Source organism: Centroberyx affinis, unplaced genomic scaffold (assembly GCF_046629955.1).
Source record: "Centroberyx affinis isolate AG114_WGS23_722 - 3 ecotype Tasmania unplaced genomic scaffold, CSIRO-AGI_Caff_v1 ptg001095l_1, whole genome shotgun sequence".
Taxonomy (NCBI): domain Eukaryota; kingdom Metazoa; phylum Chordata; class Actinopteri; order Beryciformes; family Berycidae; genus Centroberyx; species Centroberyx affinis.
In genome coordinates, this window is record NW_027279640.1 from 263921 (window position 1) to 286793 (window position 22873).

Consider the following 22873-nt stretch of genomic DNA (forward strand, 5'->3'; position numbering starts at 1 on the left):
TTTTGTCTCTTGGACCTAAATCTGAGAATATTTTTATTGTTTGATACGATTTTGTCAAGAATTCCATGACTGTCTGTATTGTAGGAGAGATAACAGTGAAACTATGATCACAATAGTCATTCTACATTCTCTAATTGTCTCAACTTCTTGTAAATGAAATAATGGTGAAGTTTAACACTTCATTAATTTTCCCCCGGGAGCCTCCTCAAGGACCCCTGGTGGTCCCAGGACCCCACGCTGAGAACCACTGCATTACAGCAGTGCAAAGATGCTGTGCAAAAAAAGCAGCAGTGTTAGGAGCAGAACTTAGTGGAACAAAAAGAATGTGAAATATGAAATATGTGAAAATGCTAAAAGAATATCACAATATATGCAATATACATGTTACGAACACAGGACACGGACAGAGTGGTGTTGGTAAGGAAAAAGGTTTTATTGAAAAGGAGGATCTGGATGAGGGGCTGATGGCAGGGAATGGGGAAACTGGTGGCAGCAGGTGTGAGTGATGGTGAGGAGGAGCGGGGCTTGGCGTGAGCGTGGAATGAGGGGGAAGCGTGGCAGGCAGGCAGGGAGACTACTAGCAGGAAGACAGGCAGGTGGGTGATGATCCTGGGACACAAGAGAGGCTGGTCAGTAACATGAACACGAAGAGACACAATCACTAGGAGTGCAAACTAAATTGGCCTTGAAGCGTAACTACCACTGTGGTTGAAACAACAATCTGGCGAAGAATGGTTGAAGAGCCGGGGTAGATATACTGCAGGCAGATGAGCTGATGAGAGGCAGGTGAGCAGACTGGGAGAGGTGATGAGCCGATTGCAGACAGGTGTGCAGGATGAGCAGAGCCGGGAGCCAGGAGAACGAGGAAGGGAGACCACGCCCACGCCAATACACACACCAACAAAACATAGACAGAGAGAGAGACAGACAGGGGGGCACTGGGAACACGGGGAAGGGGAAACACAAGGAAACACTAGGGAATCTTCTGGGGGTACGGCCACGGTCGTAACAATACAAAGTACAAAATATTAGTAACATCTTCCCAATATTCAGTTGCAGCCCCTTTTGCACAATCCACATCTCAACTGTCACCAAGCTTAAAAGTCCTTCACTAACTCATCTGCTTCTTTGTCTACATGTCCTCATTTGTGATTAATAAGTGAAATAAATAAGTGATAATAGCTTTTACCTGCATTCACTGTCAGTATACTTTATGATAAGATTAGGTGTGCCTGTGAGAGGAATATGAGAATATGAAGAAAAACAATATATGAAAATTACATTTACAATTCCATTTATTTCATTTATGATGTGCAAAACATGTGCTCATATTCAAATTAATGTGTCTAGACGGCCAGCGTTGTTCTAGTTATGTAGACGTTCATTGTAAAAGACTATGAACTTTACAAATGTTTCCACCTTGTCCACTTTGTCAAAAACTCCAGATGGAGGTACCAGAAAAAGTGACAATGAGACCATGATGCCGTGAATCCAAATGAGCCTTTGCAAGTCCAGAGGGATTCTGGAGGTTTCTGCAAGTTTGCAGCGAGTACAGCTCATCTGGTTCAAACTGGAAGGACACAAACTCGAAATGCTTTCCAGAGTAATGCTACACTTACTTCAGCCTGCTCTCTTTTGCATTTCGAAACACGCAACTGTCCAGGTGTGGCAGCTGGCAGGAAGAGAATTGGAAAGGCGTTGGGGACTTGTTACCACTGGACTAGAGCAGCGGTGATAACGTTCTCATTTATGACTTCAGACTGTGCAGAGGAGCACTTTTTCCTCAATGTTCCTGACACACAAGTAACCAATTTAGGGAGTGATCTTCTACAAAATTACCTAATTAATGTCTAAAGTAACATCAGGATGTTGTCCTGGATACCTTTCATTATAGCATGGCCAAATGTCTAAACTGAGAGCTGACAAAAGTGGTTTTATTGGGAAATTACTTTCACAGGCACAGAGTTACTTACCAGCACAGCCTACTACCTAACAACCCCTCAACATGGATGTAGGGAATGTATTTTTTTTATCATTATTATTTTCATGAGGGAGTACTGGCTGGGGGAGTGTGAGTCTAACTTTACTGAGCCAGCTGCCCATACTGGATTCTGATAATAAGCTAGAATTGGCTAAAACATAATATATTTCAGCGTTATAGCCTACTGCACACCATAAAATGATAATGGCTACTTTGCATACTATATTTGTTTATCTTTAAGATAATGATGTCTTCTATTGTAATAAATGTAATACTGATGCTCTTTAGGAGGTTATCTGGCTTACATTGTATTTACTTATGAAACTATAGACTGTAGACCTTCAGATTTGTCGGCCTTATTTTACAAATGAATCATGTTAAGTTTCCCCCTTTTCAGTATCCTCATTAAAGTCTGATGTAATGCCCTAGTTTTAGCCTTTCTACACCTGCTGCACAATTTCCAGGGATGCGACAAAGTGGGCGGCCTATCTGATTCTGGGGTTTGTCCCATTAGACGCCACCTGGCCAGTGTAAAATAGAAAAGGACAGTGAGTCTCATGGTACTTGATCAGACCACCTCTCTCTGTTATAAATAGTGGGGGCAGTAACATTTTACAGCATGTAGCAGAAGACCGAGCAAACACATCCACTCAGCTCTGCATACCGGGTGCCACATTCAGCCAATAGGAGGAGAATGAGCCACATTTACTGCCTGAAGTGCTGACACAAAATCATGTTTGTGCACACAAATTAAACAGTGATGTAGAGGAACCCAAATGAGGGAATGAGGTGTGTTGTATGTGCATGCAATTGCATTTTGTGCACTCGATCAAGAAAATTGTGGCCATAATAATTTAGGTTTTGTTGGGACACTGTGGGGTTCCGTAGAAATCTTACCCCACTGAGATCATGGAAAACAAACCTTTATCAGCTGTTCTACACACACACACACACACACACACACGCACACACACACACTCACACACACACACACACACACACCACAACAACCCACCTCCCTCTCCTTCTCCTATTGGGAAGGCATGGGGTGAATTTACTGTTAACAAACAATAATTACAATAGTAACCCTGGGGAGGGGTTACACAATGCATTTATTTATTGATTACAGTGACAAATAGGACTTGGCCTTAGCCTATAGCCGTCCACATACATTCAAAGCAGTGCATGCTATAAATTATTCAGCATAGAAAGCTGATAGATAGATAGATAGATAGATAGATAGATAGATAGATAGGCAGCAGCTACTGGCCCAGTGGCATTTTACTGATCTGTTTTCTAAAGGTTCAATAGTATGCTGATGTAATGTTGACAAAATGAGTCAGCTTTGGACTTTGTTGAGATTTTAACCGGACCATAAAGTGAGATGAGATCAAATTTGGGGTCTTTTATTATCGCATAAGCAGCCACTATATTTAAGAACTGATACAAAATCCCAACATTTGAAATTAAAAGGGAAAGCTGGGAGAGCTTCCCAGCTTTCCCAGCAACATCTGAGTTGCTTCATAACCTTCTGGGTAAGTTAATATGTAAGCCAGAAATAGCCTATTCTGGGCAGAAAAACTCTTCATTATAGGTCAGTGGTATCAGCAAATCCATGGGTTTCAGTTACACCAAGGCTAGACACCCATTAGGTAAAAAGTAGTATTGGCTCCATCAAAGAAAATGCCATGTTAAGGTGAAAATCCATCCTAAAACACAACTCATTCATATGTGTTACTCTAATTAGGTACAATGTATGTGTTATTCTTAATCTTAGTCAGGTTATTAATATTTATGAACACGATCAACTCTCTCCCAAAACTACAGAGCCAAGGCTTTATTCAGACAAAACTTGTAGCTGCTTAATTGATAGTGAAACTGGAGACAGACTTTGCTTCTTTTGCATTCATGGGAGCTTTACTTCATTGTGGTGCCAGCAATCACGAAGCAGAAAATCCGACCCCGTCTCTGCGAAATCACACTTAGTAACCGTCACTGTCCACAGATTTGCTCTTTTATTTACTGTCACTGGAGTAAAATCCAGGATGACGCTGTGTTGGTTTTCTTGTTTCTAGGTTTGGGAGAGACTTGTTCATGGTCACAAATCTGGACTGAATTGTCAAAGAGCATCTGAATGAATGCTGCCTTCAGGTAACGTCGGAAATATTGCAATTATGAGTTGATCAAGTGGTGAATACTGGGAAAGTTGCGGAAGATGTGACGTTTATGGGGCAATGTCAAACTGATGGTAAAAGTTATGTATTTTATTATATGTTATTGTTTTGCCTTCTGTCTACTGTATATAAAGAGTATTGTTCCATGTTTTCTTTTTCACTCTTTGTTTAAAGCTGCACTAAGCGATTTTCCAACCACTAGAGGGTGACAGAAACCGCAACACATTTGTAAATAAACCACAGCAAAGCTGCTGGACTATAGAGGCCCCAAACGCTAATAGCTAATCTAAACATACCTACAGAGTACCTAGTGTCGGCGATTACTTAGTCTCACTTTGACATATTTTTCTCTCGCTGAAGGTTAACAACATGTCCCACAATGACAAGTGAAGAGGTAGGTAGCAAGTTTACTAGTTGAGCAAGTTTATTCGCTCGCTTCATCGATTCCGCCATTATGAGAATTTTTTTCAGGAATGGGAGGTGGAGAGCGGCGCTTTTAAACAGCCAGGGAGGAGACAAGCTAGTATTAAAAAAATGAAAAACTACTGGATGGGTCGGGATCGAGGAGCTTTGAGTTGGTCCGAGTTTGAAAACAAGCTTTAGAAAAGAGTGTGTGGATATTAGTTTATATCATTATGTCTCAAGGAAATCTCCACATAGCACATGTTAGTTTCAAGATTGGTTACAGGGTCTGAAATCGCTTATTGCAGGTTTAACTTTAAATTGAAACACATTTCTGTTTTCAATAAATTAATCTAGAACATCTTTACATGCATTCTTGCATTTGGTAATTAAAAGACAAATTCATGTCAGTGGTGGTCAGAGGTGAAGACACTTCACTCCTCCGTAGCTGCACACTCTCAACTTTGCATTGCATTTGCATTGCATTGTACAGAAAATTATTTCCTACAAATTGTGTCTGTGCTTCATTGAGCAGTACTATTTAATTCATAAAAGGAAATAACACTTTATTAATGTTTAACATTAATTATGAATCTTAACTGAAATTAATAATTTAACTTTAATTATGAATCTTCACACCTGAGCTGCAAATATTCACACATTTCCTCAAAATCCTCTTCTCAAATGAATAAATGAATTCATGTGACACCCAAACTTACTTCTACTTCTTACTTCTAGATTGATTACTTTGCATGGACTGCATGGGCTACAGTGATGAATAGCCATACAGTATATAAAGCTATCTTTTTAGGATCATAAGACAACACATACTATGGCATTTCATTATAAAGCACATAAGCAGTATAAGCAGTGCCTCTATGACTCTATGTAATGTAAAAAAACATGTTTGCAAATGGTTCAGGTACCGTTAACGTAACTGTATTTTCCACAGAGCAGATTAATGCATCTGATCAACCTGGGGAGCCAGAGAGCTGAGTTCACATTCAAATAAACCAATATTTAATTAGGTCCACACATCATTGCCACACATATTATGAGCTTTGAATTATCAGGTGTTATCTGGATGGAGTGCAGTTCTGAGATACTGAGCATCAAAGATTTGACACCATCTGGCAAAACTGTCCTGTACTTTCTATGTGTTTAAATATTTAACCCCAAATATTCATGATCTTTAAAAAGATCATGAATATGTGGATAACTCAATTCAAGTCGAATAAAACATTATAATTGCAAGCTTACAATATGCCATAGGAATGTATACAATCTGCATGTCTCCTTCTCTCTGCTGCTGCAGCACAAATTAGCTCTGTGCTGCTTGATTTCTAAAATAAAACAACTACCAAAAAAACCCCCAAAACCTTGTTACAGGGTCTAAATTGTCTTTATTTCCAACCAAAAACACTTCACTGAACACTGAATGTGTGACAAGTTTTATGTGCATGAGTGTGAGTGAGTGCTGGGTGGGTGTTAGGTAGCCTACGTGGGTGAGGGTGTAATTGTATGTTTTTTAATTGGGTATTTCATTGTTTTTTTTATACTCTTTTATGTCTGCCTGTCCAGGGACTACAGATGGAGACGCATCATCTCTTATTATTTTTCAGACTTATGTTTTGTTGTGCACTGTCCCTGCATGTCTAAATACACTTAATACATACAGTACAAGCATACATACTGTACATACATACTGTACATACATACATACATACACAATGTACATACATACATACATACATACATACATACATAAAAAAAAAAACCATCCATCCATACATAAAAAACTTAAACATGCATACATACATTACATATATACATACAATGTTGGTATTTACGACTTCCGCGCTGGGAAGCAGGAGTTTCCCAGGAACACTTGAAGGCAGCAGGACGGCTGTGTGTGTGTGTGTGTGTGTGTGTGTGTGTGTGTGTGTGTGTGTGTGTGTGTGTGTGTGTGTGTGTGTGTGTGTGTGTGTGAATCATAGCTGTGAATAGTGGAGGGGTTTCCCTTTAAGGTCTCCATTTGGTCCGACTGTCTTACTAGTATAGCCGAGCTCAGTGAATCTATCCGGCCAGTAGAGCGCGTCCCTGCGCCTTGTACAGAAAGTGGGGATGCCTCCTACCAGAACACACTCCCCGTTTTCCGTGAAATTGTGAAAAGGAAAAAGCCTGCTTCTTCTTCTGTTTTTTTTTTTTTGGTAACACTGTCAAAAAGCCCATGCACTGCGAGCTTTCTTTGCCACCACACAGCTTACAGGAGTCTTTCAGGATGCTCTCGAACAATCCTCACGTCGGACAGAAAGTGGCAGGCTATTTGATTTTCCTCTCATTCTGTAAGTATACTCACTTACTTTCTAATCCTCATGTCAGCGGGGCTAGGCTGGACAGCTATGGGGAAATAATGACAGACATGCGGGAGACAAGATTGTTGACTTGCAGACGGTAAACTGAATTCTCACTTAAAAGCTGAACCTGGTGTTTGGAAAGCGACTGTACTGCTGGTCCGACCCGTGAAAAAAAACACAGAAACAGCTTTGTGTATTTCCATAACTGTTTCAGAAGTGTGGAGCCATGATTCTTCTCAACTTCCCGAGGAGTTGAAAGGCGAATAACACCCTACGTGGGTAGCCATGTGGGCTATGCAGAGTAGAGACTGTGATATGTTACTTCCAGAGTTAAATATAAATACGGTTTTTAAATCACACTTCATTTGCGATCACCTTTTTTTTCCTCCGCCCTTTCGGTTCCCACTCGCGACAAGCGGCAGTAGCCTCCTACTGACACATCGACGTTGCAATAGTGGGAGTCAAGCCTGCAGGATAAATGACTGTAAGCTGTGCAAATTCTATTTTCAGTCTTTTTTTTTTTTTTTTTAGATGTGTGCTGGCCTTTTTTCAACAAAAGTAAAAGATGAAATGACTAGCGCTATTATTTGATCCATATATACAGTGATTCGTTCCTCTTTTTGTTGCCATACAAAAAAAAACAAAAAAAACAAAACTCAATTCCCAAAGTCTGCCCGGCCAATGAAAGGGCAAAAAAGACTCTGGTGTTGAATTTTCATCGTACAATGTGTATTTTTATTTTGTATTTACCTTCAGTGGAGCTTAGTGCTTTAAATACTTAATTGGAGCAGACTCCAATACTTAATTGCCACAATGACAATTATTTAAGGTTTCCTGAGTTTCATACTAACACATGTTAGTTACCAAGGATACCAAGGTACCAAGGACAGAAGACTAAACATCTATACAAGCGTACAGAATATATTTAATGCTGTGTTGTGTCGTGTGCATTGAGCTGGGTGACACACAGTGTGGCTGCAGCTGTAGAGGGGATTGCAGTGAGTGACCAGAAATGCCATGGCCCACTGTACCATGAGGGTGTTATGAATAGAGGGGAGGTGTATCAAATAAATACTGAGTGCTGGAGCGCCTGCATTCCTGTGGCTGACAGTTGTCACAGTGTAAAAGGCCTGAAATGCAGAGTTTTGCAAACATTGTAGTAGCGCAAGAAAGGGAAACATCCACATGGGCAAACAGCATGGGGGGATAATACAGTGCTGTCATGTAAAAGACATAAACAAACCATGTACAAGCTGACAGTGCAGGTTACTACAGTATCTATAAACCTGAATCTAAGGAAGAATCAGTACGGATCCTATTGAATAGTAGTGATTTATTGTAAATTGCATTCCACTTAGCATAATCAATTTTATAATTCATTTAGCCTGCTCTTTATGTCACCCTCTCCCCTACCTTCCTCCTCTGCTTGTATCTGGTCATGCTCCTGCCTGGCTCCTATTTAGTTACCTTTCATCATTCATGAATATCCTGGGAAGGCAGGAGTATTTGTTCCATATATTGTCTAGGTGCTGCAGCTTTGACCCTTTCACTCCTTACTGCTGGCTGGGGCTCAAAACATTGAAGATCATTCTACTGTTGCGCTCTTTTTCAGTCACTTCTGGATAACAGTGTCGCCTAAATTCCTGAAATGCCTGAAAATGTTGTGCATTGAACAAAAAAGTACAGTTCAGTAAACCAGCACAGCTATCCAAGGATATAGATATTTAAAAATATATCTGCTGAGCTAGTGTTGGTGGAGCACATGTTGATTATCTGCTGAATTGCACTGACTAGCTCCCTAAAGATTTCAGTTGTGAGTCATAATATGAAACTCAGTATCTTCATTTTACACATTTGAATGATAATTTCCAAAGAAAACACTAAGGACAAGTGAAGAAGTGTATAGCCTTGCCCTGTGAAGGGATACTATGCTCCATAATGGGCCATCTTACTATAGTATTTATTATCATCTGAAGGACACATCACCAAAGGAAAGAGACTGGCAGTAATGTTAGGGTGTCAGCTGTACCTCCAGTACCCAGTTGGCCTCTATACTGCATGTGTATCTATACTGGAGTGAATGTTGTAGTGGAATTCAGTCGAATTAGAGAGCATTGGGTATTGGTTTACACTGTATTAGTCAATTTATTTATTCCAGACCTGCATTCATATTTGAGATATGTAATCTAATCAGATATGTAATCTAATCAGAGGAAACGCAAGATAAATGAATAAATGATTCATGCTGTCTATGTCACTGTGTTTGTTTACTTGTCAAGCTCATATTTTTGTAGTTAGTTCAGTCAGTTGCTCTTTTCTGGCCAAATTGCGGCAGTATCTACTACCACTGGGAGTGTAAATGTATTAAACAATAGGCTTATGCAACATCATAGTAAGTTTCTGTGCTTTCAAAATCTATTTGAAAGCCAAATAGCCTGTCCTAAACATGAAATAAACATGCCGTGTACGACAGGCTGAACTGATCAAATGGGTGAGACAAAGGCGTCTGCACTCCCCAACGCAGCCAGATCCTGGGGGTCAACTTCAATGCTAAGCCTTGTCTTCCTCTCAAACCACTGGAAAGTTACTTTAGCCATAAAATATTTGAGCATTTCAGCTCAATTATAGGTAAAAAAAAAACCATATATATAATTTCCTTCTTTGAACACTGGTTTTCCCAACAGGTAAACCAATTTGAGAATAAAAATGATGGAAAGTGGATGCATGCTTAAAATATGAGTCAGATTACTTTCAACTTGTAAGCACCAGTTACGTATTGATCACTGGAATGCGTAACCATTATGGGTTGAATTTTAGATGGTAATCGATGTGTTTGACTATCTTTTGTTAACGCCTTTCTGGCAGACACTAATTTAAAAGTAGTGCTAATTGTATCTCAACATTGCTGTATCACAATACCAGATGAAGCCTGTGCCTTGTCTTCACTAATATTTTGGAGAGCAGTTTTCAAAAACAGACACATCAGATGCTATTATTACACTTGTATGTGCAGTGACTGCACCCCATCTGTGCCAATCTTTTGGGGAGCTATTTTTATTAGAACGTAGCCTTTCTTGCCTGTTTGCTCACACATTAAAAGGAAAGGCAGGATTCAAATGAGTAGCAGTTCATTCCCCATTTTAACAATGGGGCTGCAAAGGAGTGAGAACTAAGGACTTCATTAATAAATAGACGTCTTTATTATTAGACTGGACAGAAGTATAGGAAGAAACTTCTGTGAGAGAAGTATACTTCTTGTAATTGACTCTCCACAAACCATGGAAAACGACAAAAACAAAGGTTAAAGAAGGCTGAAAGTCAAGCACCAGATGGCACAGTGGAGCTTAGTGTACATTGGAGCTGTAATGGAAGAATTGTGCATGTAAATGAGTGTGCTTGTCCATTTTCAGCCCCAATGCACTTAATGTTCTTTAGGAAAATCTTCCTCCTAGACCGCTTAAGTTAGCCTGCATTTCCCCTGCTGCTACCTTTCACATTATTTTCTGTTATGTTTTCACTATTTCTCTGTATGCCTGCAGGCCTGAATGGATAATAAACGGTATAAATACAGTTGTAAATATTTGTTTTTTAAATACTTTAGAAGTAAAATGTGTCAGGTCACAATTCCCTATTTCATGCAGTAAGATAATACAATAGTTTGCCCTCCAACTCCTACACAGATCGGTGCCTCATACGCTACAGGATGTTCTGTTCAAAGCCTTCTATCGCACATTTGCTGGAAAGCCATCGAGGGCAGGTGTAAACAGAAAAGGAGCCTTGTTACAAAAAGTCAAGATGGAATTAAAATAGTTCATTCAATTCCTGACTATATATGAATATGAAGTGCTGAATAAGGAGTAGGCCCACCCTTTGCCTTCAGAACAGCTTCAGTCCCCCTTGGATTGCTGTAATACAAATCCTGAGCTGTCTGTAGTGGGATACCTGACCATTCTTAAAAAAGGAAAGTCTTCATTTCTTTGAGGGATGAAGGAGATGGAAATCTGCTTCATACCTCAGGCTCCAGAACTTGCCTTAAAGGTCCCATATTGTGGAAAATGGGATTTTCCTTGCCTCTTTGATTATAAAGGAGTTGGATGTGCTATCTCAACATTGTGAAAGTATCAAAACACATGGTAGCCAACCAAATCCACACAATCCATATTAGAAAAGCAAGCCTCTAGACGAGCCGTTTGGACTTCCGTAACTTTGTGGCGTCATAAAGGCTTGCTCATTACCATTTTTGTAAGAAATAATAGACTAACAAAGTGTTTTTTTCAAAGCAGTTGAGTGTTTGCCATTGTCTATTTACCGGAGAGTTTTCCCTACCTGTAGCTGCCGTGTCTGTGGTGTCTCACGTTTCGCTCTTGAAACGGTTAGCCAATCAGAACAGAGGGTCGTTAATATTAATGAGCCTTAAAGACACAGCAACAGAAACAGCCCGTTCTTGGTAAGACTCAGAATAAAAAATGAACTCAAAATGAACGTGTAAAAATGGATTGAGAGTGTTTTTGGTACATGACACCAAATGACAAACAGCTTTGAATGGACCTCAAGACATAAAATAAAACACTGGAAAGTGTAGAATATGGGACCTTTAAAGGTCCAATGATGCTTAGATCTGGTGAATCTGAAGGCCATTGACTTCATCCTTGTGTTCATGAAACCACTGAATGAACTGAATTTGTTTATCGATATGAATTTGTTTAGCAGTATGCATTAGGTATCATCATCTGGGATAATATGGGAACATCAGGGAACTCTGTCTGCACTACAGGGTGCAACTAGTCCTGTTAAATGGCCTCAGATTCCCTGGCCGTTAAACAAGCCACCCAGAGCTATCATTGGACCTAATGACTCTGACGAGATGGCTGCCTACACTATTACTGATCCACCACTATGTTTAAGAGTCTGCAACAGACATTGTGAGTTGCAGATTTCATGATCCTCACACCAGCTTGTGCGTCTTTGTGTGTTGGCCTTGAATACAAATGCTTTTCAAATGGCAGCTCTGCTGTAAATATCAGCTTTGTTAAGCTCATGTACATTTTTTTTTTTGGAGATTATATGAAAGAGATGTTGATTCAATTTAATTTGAAATGCCACAATCAATTTTGTGGTGTTTAGCAACTATGTCTTTAAGCATCCATCTCCCCCAGGAGTAACCTTTGACTTCACTGTTTCTCTTTGCCAAAGCATTTGATCTGTGTTCGGCATATATTGTGATTTTCAAGACTTTCCCCCTTGCCACGTTAAATAATGTTGCAGTTTTTGTGACCGATGCACCTGCAGTTCAGGCACTGACTATTTAGCCTCTTTCAAACCCTTTTAGTTGCCTCATGTTGCTTTGAAAACTATGAAAGTTATATAAAAGTTGTGATTGTCAGACCTCCTTTAAGGCTGACACGTTCTGCGAATTAGTATTCAACTTATTCATGTAGTTGCCTTTGTAAATGGGATTTAGTTACTTCAAAGTTAAAGTCCTTTTTCATGTGTTTCCATTTTTTGTCCATGCCCTGTAAACCCATTAAAGAGTGTTTAAACCCTGGATTTGAGGGTTAGTAAGTAAATCAGACTGCAGCCATCTGTCGAATGAGCAGATCACTATTTTTTACTCAATCACGCATTCATCCATGAATCTTAAATTATTTTTTAACATTATAGACAAATCGTGTTATATATAGGGTTCCTTTGACAAAAGTTCCTAAATAAGAGCCCTTTGGAATTGTTATTTTGTAGAGCATATACCTGCAATTACATGTGTATATTTTCTCTGTTTCTTTAAATTTTGCTGATATACAGTCGGGACTACCTGTTTCCCTCACATTGTTTTGAGAACAATATTTGTTGGCAAGTTGCATTGGACTGATGCTTTTGTTACAATGACAAAGGAAAATGAGTAGCGTGTCGAAAAGCTTTCAACAAAAGTTTTCTGAGCTTTCATCATGTAGAGTAATTTTCCTGCGTTGCTAAAATCAAAGGAAGCGAGTTCCCTCGGTGCAACTCAATTGAAAACATGGTCGGAAACAAAAGTTGATTATGCAGGTTGAGGGGGCGGTGAGAGAGAGGTTCTCCCATCAGCGCCCGTGACATCATGTAGGGTGACCCCCCCCCACTCCATCCTCCACAATCCCCCCTCCATGCGTCTCCGTCTCTTCCTCTCCAGGGTGCGCCATGAAAAGATTGGAAGTTTGCGGCAGATGTAGCAGAACGTATTGTGAACTTGGATGTATTCCTGTAGGAAGCTTTGTTTCAAGCCAAATGTTGCATTTTTAATCCTGACAGGAACTGGGATGCCAGATGAGAACGCAGCCGGTCTACACACTCTGTACGCCTCTGTGTGCAGAACCCGAGATTTGGTTGGATCGGATGTTGACATATTTCTGAACTATACATTGCAATTTGGATTCACTCACTTTTGAACACGGTTTGCTCGGCTTGAATAATGAGATTAGATGGTTTCGCAGCGCTGATGAAAAATGAGGCAGTGAAATGATTAAAGTTATATTTCCCATATTGCGTTGAAATAGCACTCCTTTTATCACAAAGCACAGGCTTTTCTTTAAGAGCCATATGTCCTGTGAGATACAGTGCACTTGCATGCTGGTGCTGTATTTAGGCTAATGGGATGGTTGATTAGAAACAAATGAATAGGGCTTTGAGACTTTCTCTGTATGATTACGACCTTAATTAGGTAGGCTTCTGCTCTTCTAAACCCAACTCATAGATTCATGAGGGTATTTCGATCTCAGACATCGAGACATCTGTCTTCCTTTTGAAAGGAGCGTAAAAAAAAACAGTAGCGCTACAGCTGGGATTGTAATTTTGGACTATGTGAGAAAACTGGCATGCATCCCTGTTGTTTTTCCTGGTGCTTTCATTACTAAAATAATTAGGTTCATTACATTGTTCAAGTTTGTTCTGAAATGGTGGTTTTACTCCAGGCTTTACACACAGAAGTGTTTTGAAGTTAACTGAGCTCTTTGAATAATTTAAGAGGAGGTTTTTCCGTGCAACTGGTGGCATTAATTTCTGACCAATTTACTGCAGATCGGGTCATGAAAGGATACTTATAGAGAGTATATTTATGTTATGAAATATGTCGATTTATATTAGACTTTTTACCACAATACTGTGTGTGTCTTAGGTCTTAGTGGATATTCAACCATAGGAGCAACTTCTATCAGTGTTGGCCTGTTCCTAGAAGGCTTATCTTCTGCTTTTAGATTTTCTGTCTTCAATCAACACTGTTGGTCGCCCTGTGATGGCTACTTCAGAGAGACAGAAAATAAATTTGACTCCTCAGCCCTATCTTCTAATTAAAATCAGATTTAAAGCTGACTGAAGTTGGAGTGCAGGCTGTTGCCAGATTTGATATAGACTGGTATGTAAATTCATTCTCTATGACGCTGGTGTTTTGATGTATTGATTTGAAATCCTGGGAATCCTCTCGCTAAGATTTTCTTGTCTCGGAATCGATGGCAATATAATTGGATAGAAGCTCTCTGGGTTCTAATTACAAACTTGGATAGATGAATGGTGTACAGCTCAGGAATCCAGCATAGACTGAACATGAAGGAATTAGGCTGCGAGGTATCTTTTTAAATCCCTCCCAACTAACCTTTTCCAAAAATGATATCAAGTTGCTTTTTGATGTTGTCTTTTAATGGCAGCTTTTATTTAGAGGAGTGAACTAGCCCCAAGGCAGAAGGAGACAGTCTGTGGTTCAGTTTAAAAGGATTCGTTGCTCTTTGTATCAGTGCCAAAAATCATATGATTTTTCTCCTTTCCTTCTTTCAGTTCACATCAACCTTGCCACTGGCAGCTCAGGAAAAGGCTCACAGGTAAGGATTGCCTTGGACATTGTGTGATTTTTTTTTTTTTTTTCTTCTCCTGTATGCAAATTGGGCTGAAGCTTTGTTGGGCTCTCGCTAATTTCTTGTTAATTACTATGCTTCTCGTTCATTTCCTGGTTTCCTTACCTCTATTAAAGCCTTTATTACCTGAGCAACTCAGATAAACCCTCATGCTTTTTTTAAACGGATTGATCAATGGCCTTAAGATCAAAAGTTTAATTTGCACTGCGATACAAATCCATACTCTCTTTCCTCTCCCTCAAGTGTCAGATGATTTTCTTGCTGTTGCATTTCTAAGTGTGCAGTTGCTCAATAAATAATTAACATGTTCAGTTGCTCTACTTCTTATTGGTGTGAGAAAATTTTGACAGTAAGGCTCTTGGCAGAGGTGCTTAGCATCACAGAAATGGGAAATTACTGTCTCCCTTTTTACTGGTGTCAGCCATTTCTGTGCCCTCAATGGAAGTTTCACCCTTTCACTTTGTCACTTTTTCATATAGCTCATTGTAAAATGATGTTAGGCAGAAATTGTCATCAACAAAGAACTCTGGTGCAATCTGAAGGAAAGAAAAAAGAAACACCCTGAGACAGCTGTTTCTCTCTTTTGCATTGCCTTTATGAGAAGCACACACAAAGATATTGATCACTAATTTGAACTTCAAAGATTTTAAACTTTGCTTAAATCTGTTTCCTTCCTGAAGTCATTTTTCTTACTACATCATTATTGTCATCTTAAAAAAACATGCATGCTCAGTTAAAGCACATTCTCTTAAAGGGCTTTTTTTTTTCCCCATAAAAAGGAGGATTAGGGACAGCTGTGCCAAAGTAATGAAGGGAAGATTCAATTCACATCCATTCAGGAGAAGGAAAGCCGTTTAGGGAATGAAAATGAAAAATGGAAAAAGAACAGTGTTTCTGAAAGGACGGAAACACAACCAGGAACAAAAAGTGATGTCTAATGTCCTGGAAAGAAACCATTATCCTAAAGCTGCGAAAGCGGTCAATCATGTTCTTCTGTTTTTTGTCTTGACAGTTATTAGAGTTTTAGATGTAAATGTTGTTGGAGAAAGGCACTAGAAAAGCAACCCCAATGAACATGTTCAAAGTTTATTTCTTTCCCTCGCCTTCTCCTCCTCGTTCTTGACCCTGGCGTCTGCTTGCTAGTGGCTTTGAGAGCTCGCCAAGGGGGGCGTTGCCTGGTTACCACGGGACCATGGTGGTAGCTTGTTTCCTTCGTTCTGCCTTCATTCCACGTGTTTTAGACAAATGAATTCACAATCCAGGGTTCCCACTGTTCATGGATTTACTGAAATATCACAGTTTTTAGAGGTGTGTTCCAGGCAGAGTTAGTGGGAGGATTTGGTAAATTCTCTGGCAAAGTTAGGGGATATGAAGGAATTTTACAAAAGGGTCACTTTACAGCAATATACCAAATTGTATTTTGCATCTTATTTCTCACATTTGTCACATTAGATAGTGGTTTTCAGCTGTTTTTCTCCACACCAAGCTCAACTGTAGTGTAAACCACACTGTTCACCCCTTTTTAGACCCCTTTTTTAGACACCCCTTTTCTGAGCTGAAAAACAATATTAACAAACCAGGATGGAATAAAGATTTGAGGTCATGGAAGCGCTCCAGTTTAGTTACGGAAAGTCAAGGAAAAGTCATGGAATTTTACATCTGGGCCTCGGTGGAAACCCTGACAATCACTATGCTTACGAATTTGCAGACTCTAACGGAATTATATCATTAGCTCAAAAGTAAGTCACTCTGTGAACAAAGCAATTAATTATGGCTCATTCCACAGAGGATTAATCTTCACGGAACGCCATGCAAAGTTATATGCATAACATTTTGGTTAGTTACTCATTCAAAAACAAATGGAGCTTTAGCACTGGAAGACTATCTTTTGCATGTTTAGGCTGTAGTTTTACTTCTCATATCATCCTGCCATTCACATCTCCCTCGCATGCTCACTCATTATTTCCTTGCTGTCTTTTCCCGGGGCCATCAATTGAGATATCAGCTGTTCACGTCAGCTGGTCACATCTATCCAATAGCACAGCGACACACCTCCATTGTTAGCCTATCATCTTGCTGCTGTATTTTTAAATATGTTTCTCTCTCTCCGCTTTAGTCCGTTCATGCTGCTGTTATGCGCTCATCTGTCATCGTGCAGGTCGTATGGCGAGTTTACGTTTTGTATTGCTGCTAATTCTCGGCCTGTCATCTTATTTCATGATGTCAGACTCAGAAACGTAACTGTTCGATGTGGAATTAATTGAATCGGCTTCTACCTCATCGGCAGCTCGGCGCAGTGCTCGGATTGCTGTTCGTCAAGGAGAGTCAGGTTCAGAAATTCTGGAGATGTTAAAAGCTCATGGCATTACTCCGGCTCCGGGTCTGGAGCTCTCGCAGCTCCATGACCTGGCTAACGAAGTGGTTTGTGAATCACCAGTCCGGGATGAGCCCGCTGCAACCTCTGGCCCTTCAACAGCTCCTGGTTGCAAACGCACAAAGAAAACTCATCATCTAGCTCCTCAAGCCAAGTGCAAGAATGTCGGCTCATCCCGATCAACCAAATGCTGCCCTTCATCCATCAGATAATGCCTTCACATCAACTCTACAGTCTCTGGTAAATTCTATTCAAGCAATTGATGCTCGCCTCCAGTCTCTGGAGAACACCCAAGCCTCATCATCTTCCTCTGCAACGCTTACTGCCTCTCAAATCCCACTGATTCAGGCACCAGCTCCGGCACCTGCACCTCAGCCATTCATTCCCACCACAAGTGCCCCAGACGTGCCACAGCATTCTCTGGCCTCTGCTGTCTCTGCTCGGATGCTAGGTAGGCCGTATGTTCCTTCTGGAACATCTCTCCTTGTTTAAGGTCAAAAATTTTGCAGGGAAAAGACATTAACCTTATCAGTCTAATACTCCCATCTCCAGAATGTGAAAACAAGGTTTCCACCGGAGAAAACTTCACAGCTTTAATTAAATCTGCCGATCCCTGACTGACAAGAGACATGTCAATTGGTGAATTCGTAGTCGCTTTTGGTATTTTTCGTGATGTGATATGCTCCGTCTACCCAGAGTGTAGACAAGAACTGGACTCATATTTGGCTCTGAACGGTGACTTAAACTTGAGGTATGGGAGAAATATTTTTTACCAATACTACAAAGGTTTCTCCAGCAAAGCAGCTCTTTACATCGCTCAATCAAACATTTGCTTGAACTGGTCTGTCCTGGACACTGAACTGTTGGTCCTGCTAATGGGTGGTTCGCAAGCTGTGTCATGCTTTACTTGTGGCAACATGGGTCATTCAGCGTCTCTCTGCCCTCTGGTACCATTTTTTCCCCAAGAGCATGGGGCCCTGCCTAAAGTTAATCATGATCCATCTCCCTCTGAGAGTTATTGTGCCATGTAGCTGTGATGTTATAAGTGGTGGGTGATGGTGTCATTATTAAGCCTAATCTTTACTATTTAAGTCATTCCTGTACACTAGCCATTGCTGGCTAAGCTCAAAATTGTTAGCCATTCAGGTCACTGCTGACCTCTAGCCATTGCCATTTTGGTTAGTCTCATTCAAAAACAAACCGTTTCAAACAAACAGTCTTGAAACAATGAATACAGAACATTTTCAAATTATAATATAGATTGGGACTTTTGAACCGAAATGAAGGTTTTGGAACAAACCAAAAGCAAAATAATTTTGGTTCCCTCCTCTAGATCCATTTCACCAAAACAATCTGAACAGAGACAGAGGCCAATTGGTGCCAGATTTTTGGTTCCTTGAAAGTTTCATTCCCAACATTCATTACTAAGCTGTTATATATGCAGGACATTATTGATAATTCTCCCACCTGTACGATGTAGCGAAATCCAGATCACAAAATCAACAAAATATCCCAGTAGGACATAGAGGCAGTCGGTAGAAAAATAGGGCATGAAAACATCCTGCTGACTTAACCTTGGGGCAAACTGCATGGCCCAGTTTAAGCCATAGTTTGGTCATCAGCAGATTTTGGTGCAGTCAGACCTGGTACGGTCAGCATAGACAATCTTTCACTTCAAAAGAGAAGATGTAGCTTCAAACACCTGGGCCCATTATGATTGGAACCTGGACAAACATGCATGGACTCCTATAGTGTGACATCAGTCATACTGATCTAAGAATGCAAACAAGCAACTGCCAATGAATGTTAAATCTGCAAAAAAAAAATAAAAAAAAAAAATCGGCAAATATTATGGTGTTTTCTTAGGGAACTGTGGCATTCAAAACATCTCTACTAGCCTACATTGCCTACTTTATGAAATCCCTCTGTCTTGCTGCCTTGGTTCTTGCATAAGCAGGAATACATACATATGTTAACTCAGTATGCACAAACAAGTTTCGTGCAGATTTTTTATATTGCATCATACGGCTATCCCTGAATATTGTGGTTCATTTATTCAGGTGATCCAAGTTGTGTAGTGTGATTTCCCCAATCATTGCCTCATCACTCCCTTCCAATGGAGAGACAAGAAATTATTAAAAGACCATCCATTCATTGTGAATTTACCTCTGTTTTCATTCTTGGGCAGGATTCAAAAAGTCATAGCCCAGCTTTGATCAGTATTGGCTCCAAAAAGGTTTATGGTATATGGCAGCATCAGTAGACATCACACTGTAATTTTCAATAGTTTTCTTTGAACACAGACCATGGCCTCCATGCCTTTTCCCCACTATATCCCCTCCTTTGAAGACAGCCCTGAACCTCTGATGACTGGCATCAATTTTAAGTTAGAACGACGCAGAGAAGTTGGCACAGGCAAGCACAGGTGCTGAGACGATCTTCTGCTGCAGGGCTTAATAAGCAACCTAAACAGCTAGTGCGCTACAACGTTGCTAATGTAAGCACAGGGGCCTTGATCTTCTGCACTCAGAGGATTCACAACAGTGAGGGGATGCAAGAGGACTACACACTGTGAGAAATTATTTACCAACTCCCTGTAGAGCGTCCTGCAAAGCCCATGAATAACTTCAACTTGTTAATGTTCCTGTCACTCCGCTACCACCAGAGCCTTCTCTCGGTCCGCTGGGACACGCTCAGAAGAAATGGCATGGCCCAACAACGACGCTTTACACCAAAAGAGTGAACGCTTGCTCTGCTTCACTTTCAGGCTGCGTTCCCAAAGGCATGGAAAAGGCAACAAGGTTTAACAAGATTTACTCCATACGCAAGAACACAGCCACATCATCCAAGTAGAGTAGAAGCAATTGAAAGTGCTGAACCAGTATCCTCTCCGTGAGTCATTGAATTATTCCAAGTGTTTTTCAGAGGCTAAATGGTGGCCCCATGAAGTTATATAATCCAAACACTTTCTCGGCTTCGTCTTCCGGCTGTGTTCCCAGAAGCAGGATAAAACGAGATTTGCTCTGCAGACAAGAAGAACACAATTTGAGTTATTCCAAGGTTATTTCAAATGGTGTCCTCGTAAATGTGCAAACCAGACAGGAGACATGAACTCTTGTTCTGCCTGTTCTTATCTGCTGCTACGACCTAATGGTAAATCTGACAAAATTATTGACAGCCGCAGTGTCCCACTTAAAGCGTTGATCAATTCCACAATCCTTTCGGAGAGTAAGGATCTTTCTTGTTTTCCACTTCAGCTTCCTGTAGATAACACACAATCTCAGAGTGCCATCCATTTGTTTACATAATGACCCCGCTTGAGGAATAGAGGCTGAAGCACTCCCTAATGACACACTCTTTTCAGCTTGTCATGTTTGATTTGGCAATAACGTTCGTTTGTAAATGATTTTTTTTTTTTTTGCTTTCTGCCTTTCTACATCGTTTTGCAAAGATTTGCATGTTAAGTCACATCTGTACAACTTAAATCACTGTCACTGCATGCAAAAAGACATTTATTTTCCCGTGCATCACCCCCTCAGCGTGTACAGCTGCTGTTTCAGATGGGCTAGGACAATCACACTCAAAAGGAGATGACTGGGTCTGATGTTTTAGTTCCTTTAACTTTGAGTGTAACCTCAAGAGTCCGTGCTCACATCTCCACTTCTGAGGCCCTGCTGAGTGAGAAGCCGCCGCTCTAGCTCCCCATGCGATGACCTTCGCCAGGCAGAAACTAAGGAATCTGTGTCTGAGATGCCAAACATGTCTCAGCGCTGCCAATGCTAACCACAGGACTCACCTTTTGCAACCGGGCATAATCTGTGAATACCAACAGTTTGCCAGGCAGTGCACACTCATCTGACTCCATTAACACCTGCTATTATGTTATTCTGTAACCGTAGGCACAAAACCCTACGGGCACTGCACCAGGAGGAGCAGCTGACAATATTTCATCAATTCCCTCAGTAGGAACAGTTGGTGATTTTGACAAGAGGATCAGGTGGACATGATGGACATTCTCTGGTTTTCCGCAGTACGCTCATGCCAGCTCTGCCTGGGAAGTTATGTTTTCATCTCGGTGACAGGGTCAGAAGGATCATTTACAACCATCGCACAACACTGAAGATGCACACTGTGATTGATACATACAGCACTTCAAGGCTAAAGCAACTCCAATGGTTCTCTTCATCTTTAAGCGGAGCTGGGCGATATGGTTGAAATCGATATCACGACAATCATAAGGATTGTTTCGATATATATATCACGATATGACTTGCATATGCAAAATCACGTTAAATAATCAAATGAATGTTCGTCCTATTGAACCAAATGTTAGGTAATGTTAGGTGTGATATCAAACAAAATTCAAACAATTTCCTACCTCATTATGTCAGTTTTTAAATAATAGTTGCTTGTTATTATCAATTTAGACATCAGAATTGTGTGTCACGATATCCCAAAATCACCATATCATTACAATATGATTCCACTGAAAGGCGATCAACGATAACATTTCATTATTGCCCAGCCCCATATTCAAGCTATACAATATGCAACTTTTTGACATTAAAATCGCAAGTAAATATATCATACCTTTTTAGTCTGGGTCTGTGCAGGACCCTGTGTGTATGCATTGTATGTAGTCTGTATGCATAAATCTCTTGTTTACCTGAAATTGCCTTTTCAATAATGAACATTTTTGGGTGTATACCATTTGCTGTAGGCGTGGCCAACGGTAAGCTGGGTTGTGGCTGTCTTGCCAGAGGTTTACACAATCTGCTGTGGCAAAAAGGTGTTATACTCGATCCCTGCAAGGAAATTCTCTTTATGCTTTCCCTCCATACGAGGAGGTGAGAGCGCATTGTCAGATACAGAACAACCCCCCCAGGAGATGAGTTGCTCAAGGACACTTCAGCTGGGCAGAAACCCCCAGACACTTTAGATTTGTGTTATAAAGCTGCCTTGACCTATGCAGACACCTACCTCCCTTTGCCTGAAGCCATGCTAGCATCCGTGTTAATCTCTCTAGCCCTTTCCTCCTCTTGCCCTCTGCTTTCCATCAAAGAAAAACGGCTTATGTTAAGATCAGTGAATGACCATACACCTCTTTTACACTTCTCAGACATGTTTTGGGCCCGTCCTCACATGTTCGAGAATGTTAAATCTCTCGCTGCACCTTGCCTTGAAAGCGATAATGAAAGTAAACAAAGTACGCTGTTGCAACAGAAATTCACAAAATTCTGCAACTCATCACTTCATAACAGCACAGTAAGGTAATTTAGCTCCAGCCTGACCAAAAAATTAAATATTTTTCTTTCTTAAGGAATGTAAACAAATTTAAGGGAAGGGAATACATTTGTGGAAGAAGTTAGAGAGTGTTGCAGAGGGGAAACATCGGGGCAAGAAGCATACTGTGACCTTAAATAACCCGCACAGTATGGACGAAATGGTTGGCGTCAATGAGTTAATGGTTTGAGTCGTGTGTCTACTTTTTAATTGTCATGTCTCTGCTAGAGATTGGCTTGAACAAAAATGTTTTTTTTCTCCTGACTAATTTTCCTCCTGACAAATGCAAAAAGGCTTCGAAGAGAACCTGATAATAAGATATCAAGAGCCTGGTGATGTTCATAGGCTGCGGACTTTTCAAGTCATTAAGCCATTACACACTAAGAGCTTTTGCTTGTGTGAAAAGTGACTATTGAATGTTGAATGTT

At 40.5% G+C, this 22873-nt stretch overlaps 1 protein-coding gene across 1 annotated transcript in view; it reads left to right on the forward strand.

The window, feature by feature from the left end:
- The first annotated feature begins 6779 nt into the window (after positions 1–6779).
- b3glcta (beta 3-glucosyltransferase a) overlaps positions 6780–22873 on the forward strand; it is a 53790-nt gene continuing 37696 nt past the window's right edge. Inside the window, exons 1-2 of the mRNA XM_071523622.1 lie at positions 6780–6902; positions 14712–14755. Of these exons, the coding sequence (XP_071379723.1) occupies positions 6788–6902; positions 14712–14755 (159 nt within the window). The 5' untranslated portion in view covers positions 6780–6787. The remainder of the gene's footprint in view (positions 6903–14711; positions 14756–22873) is intronic.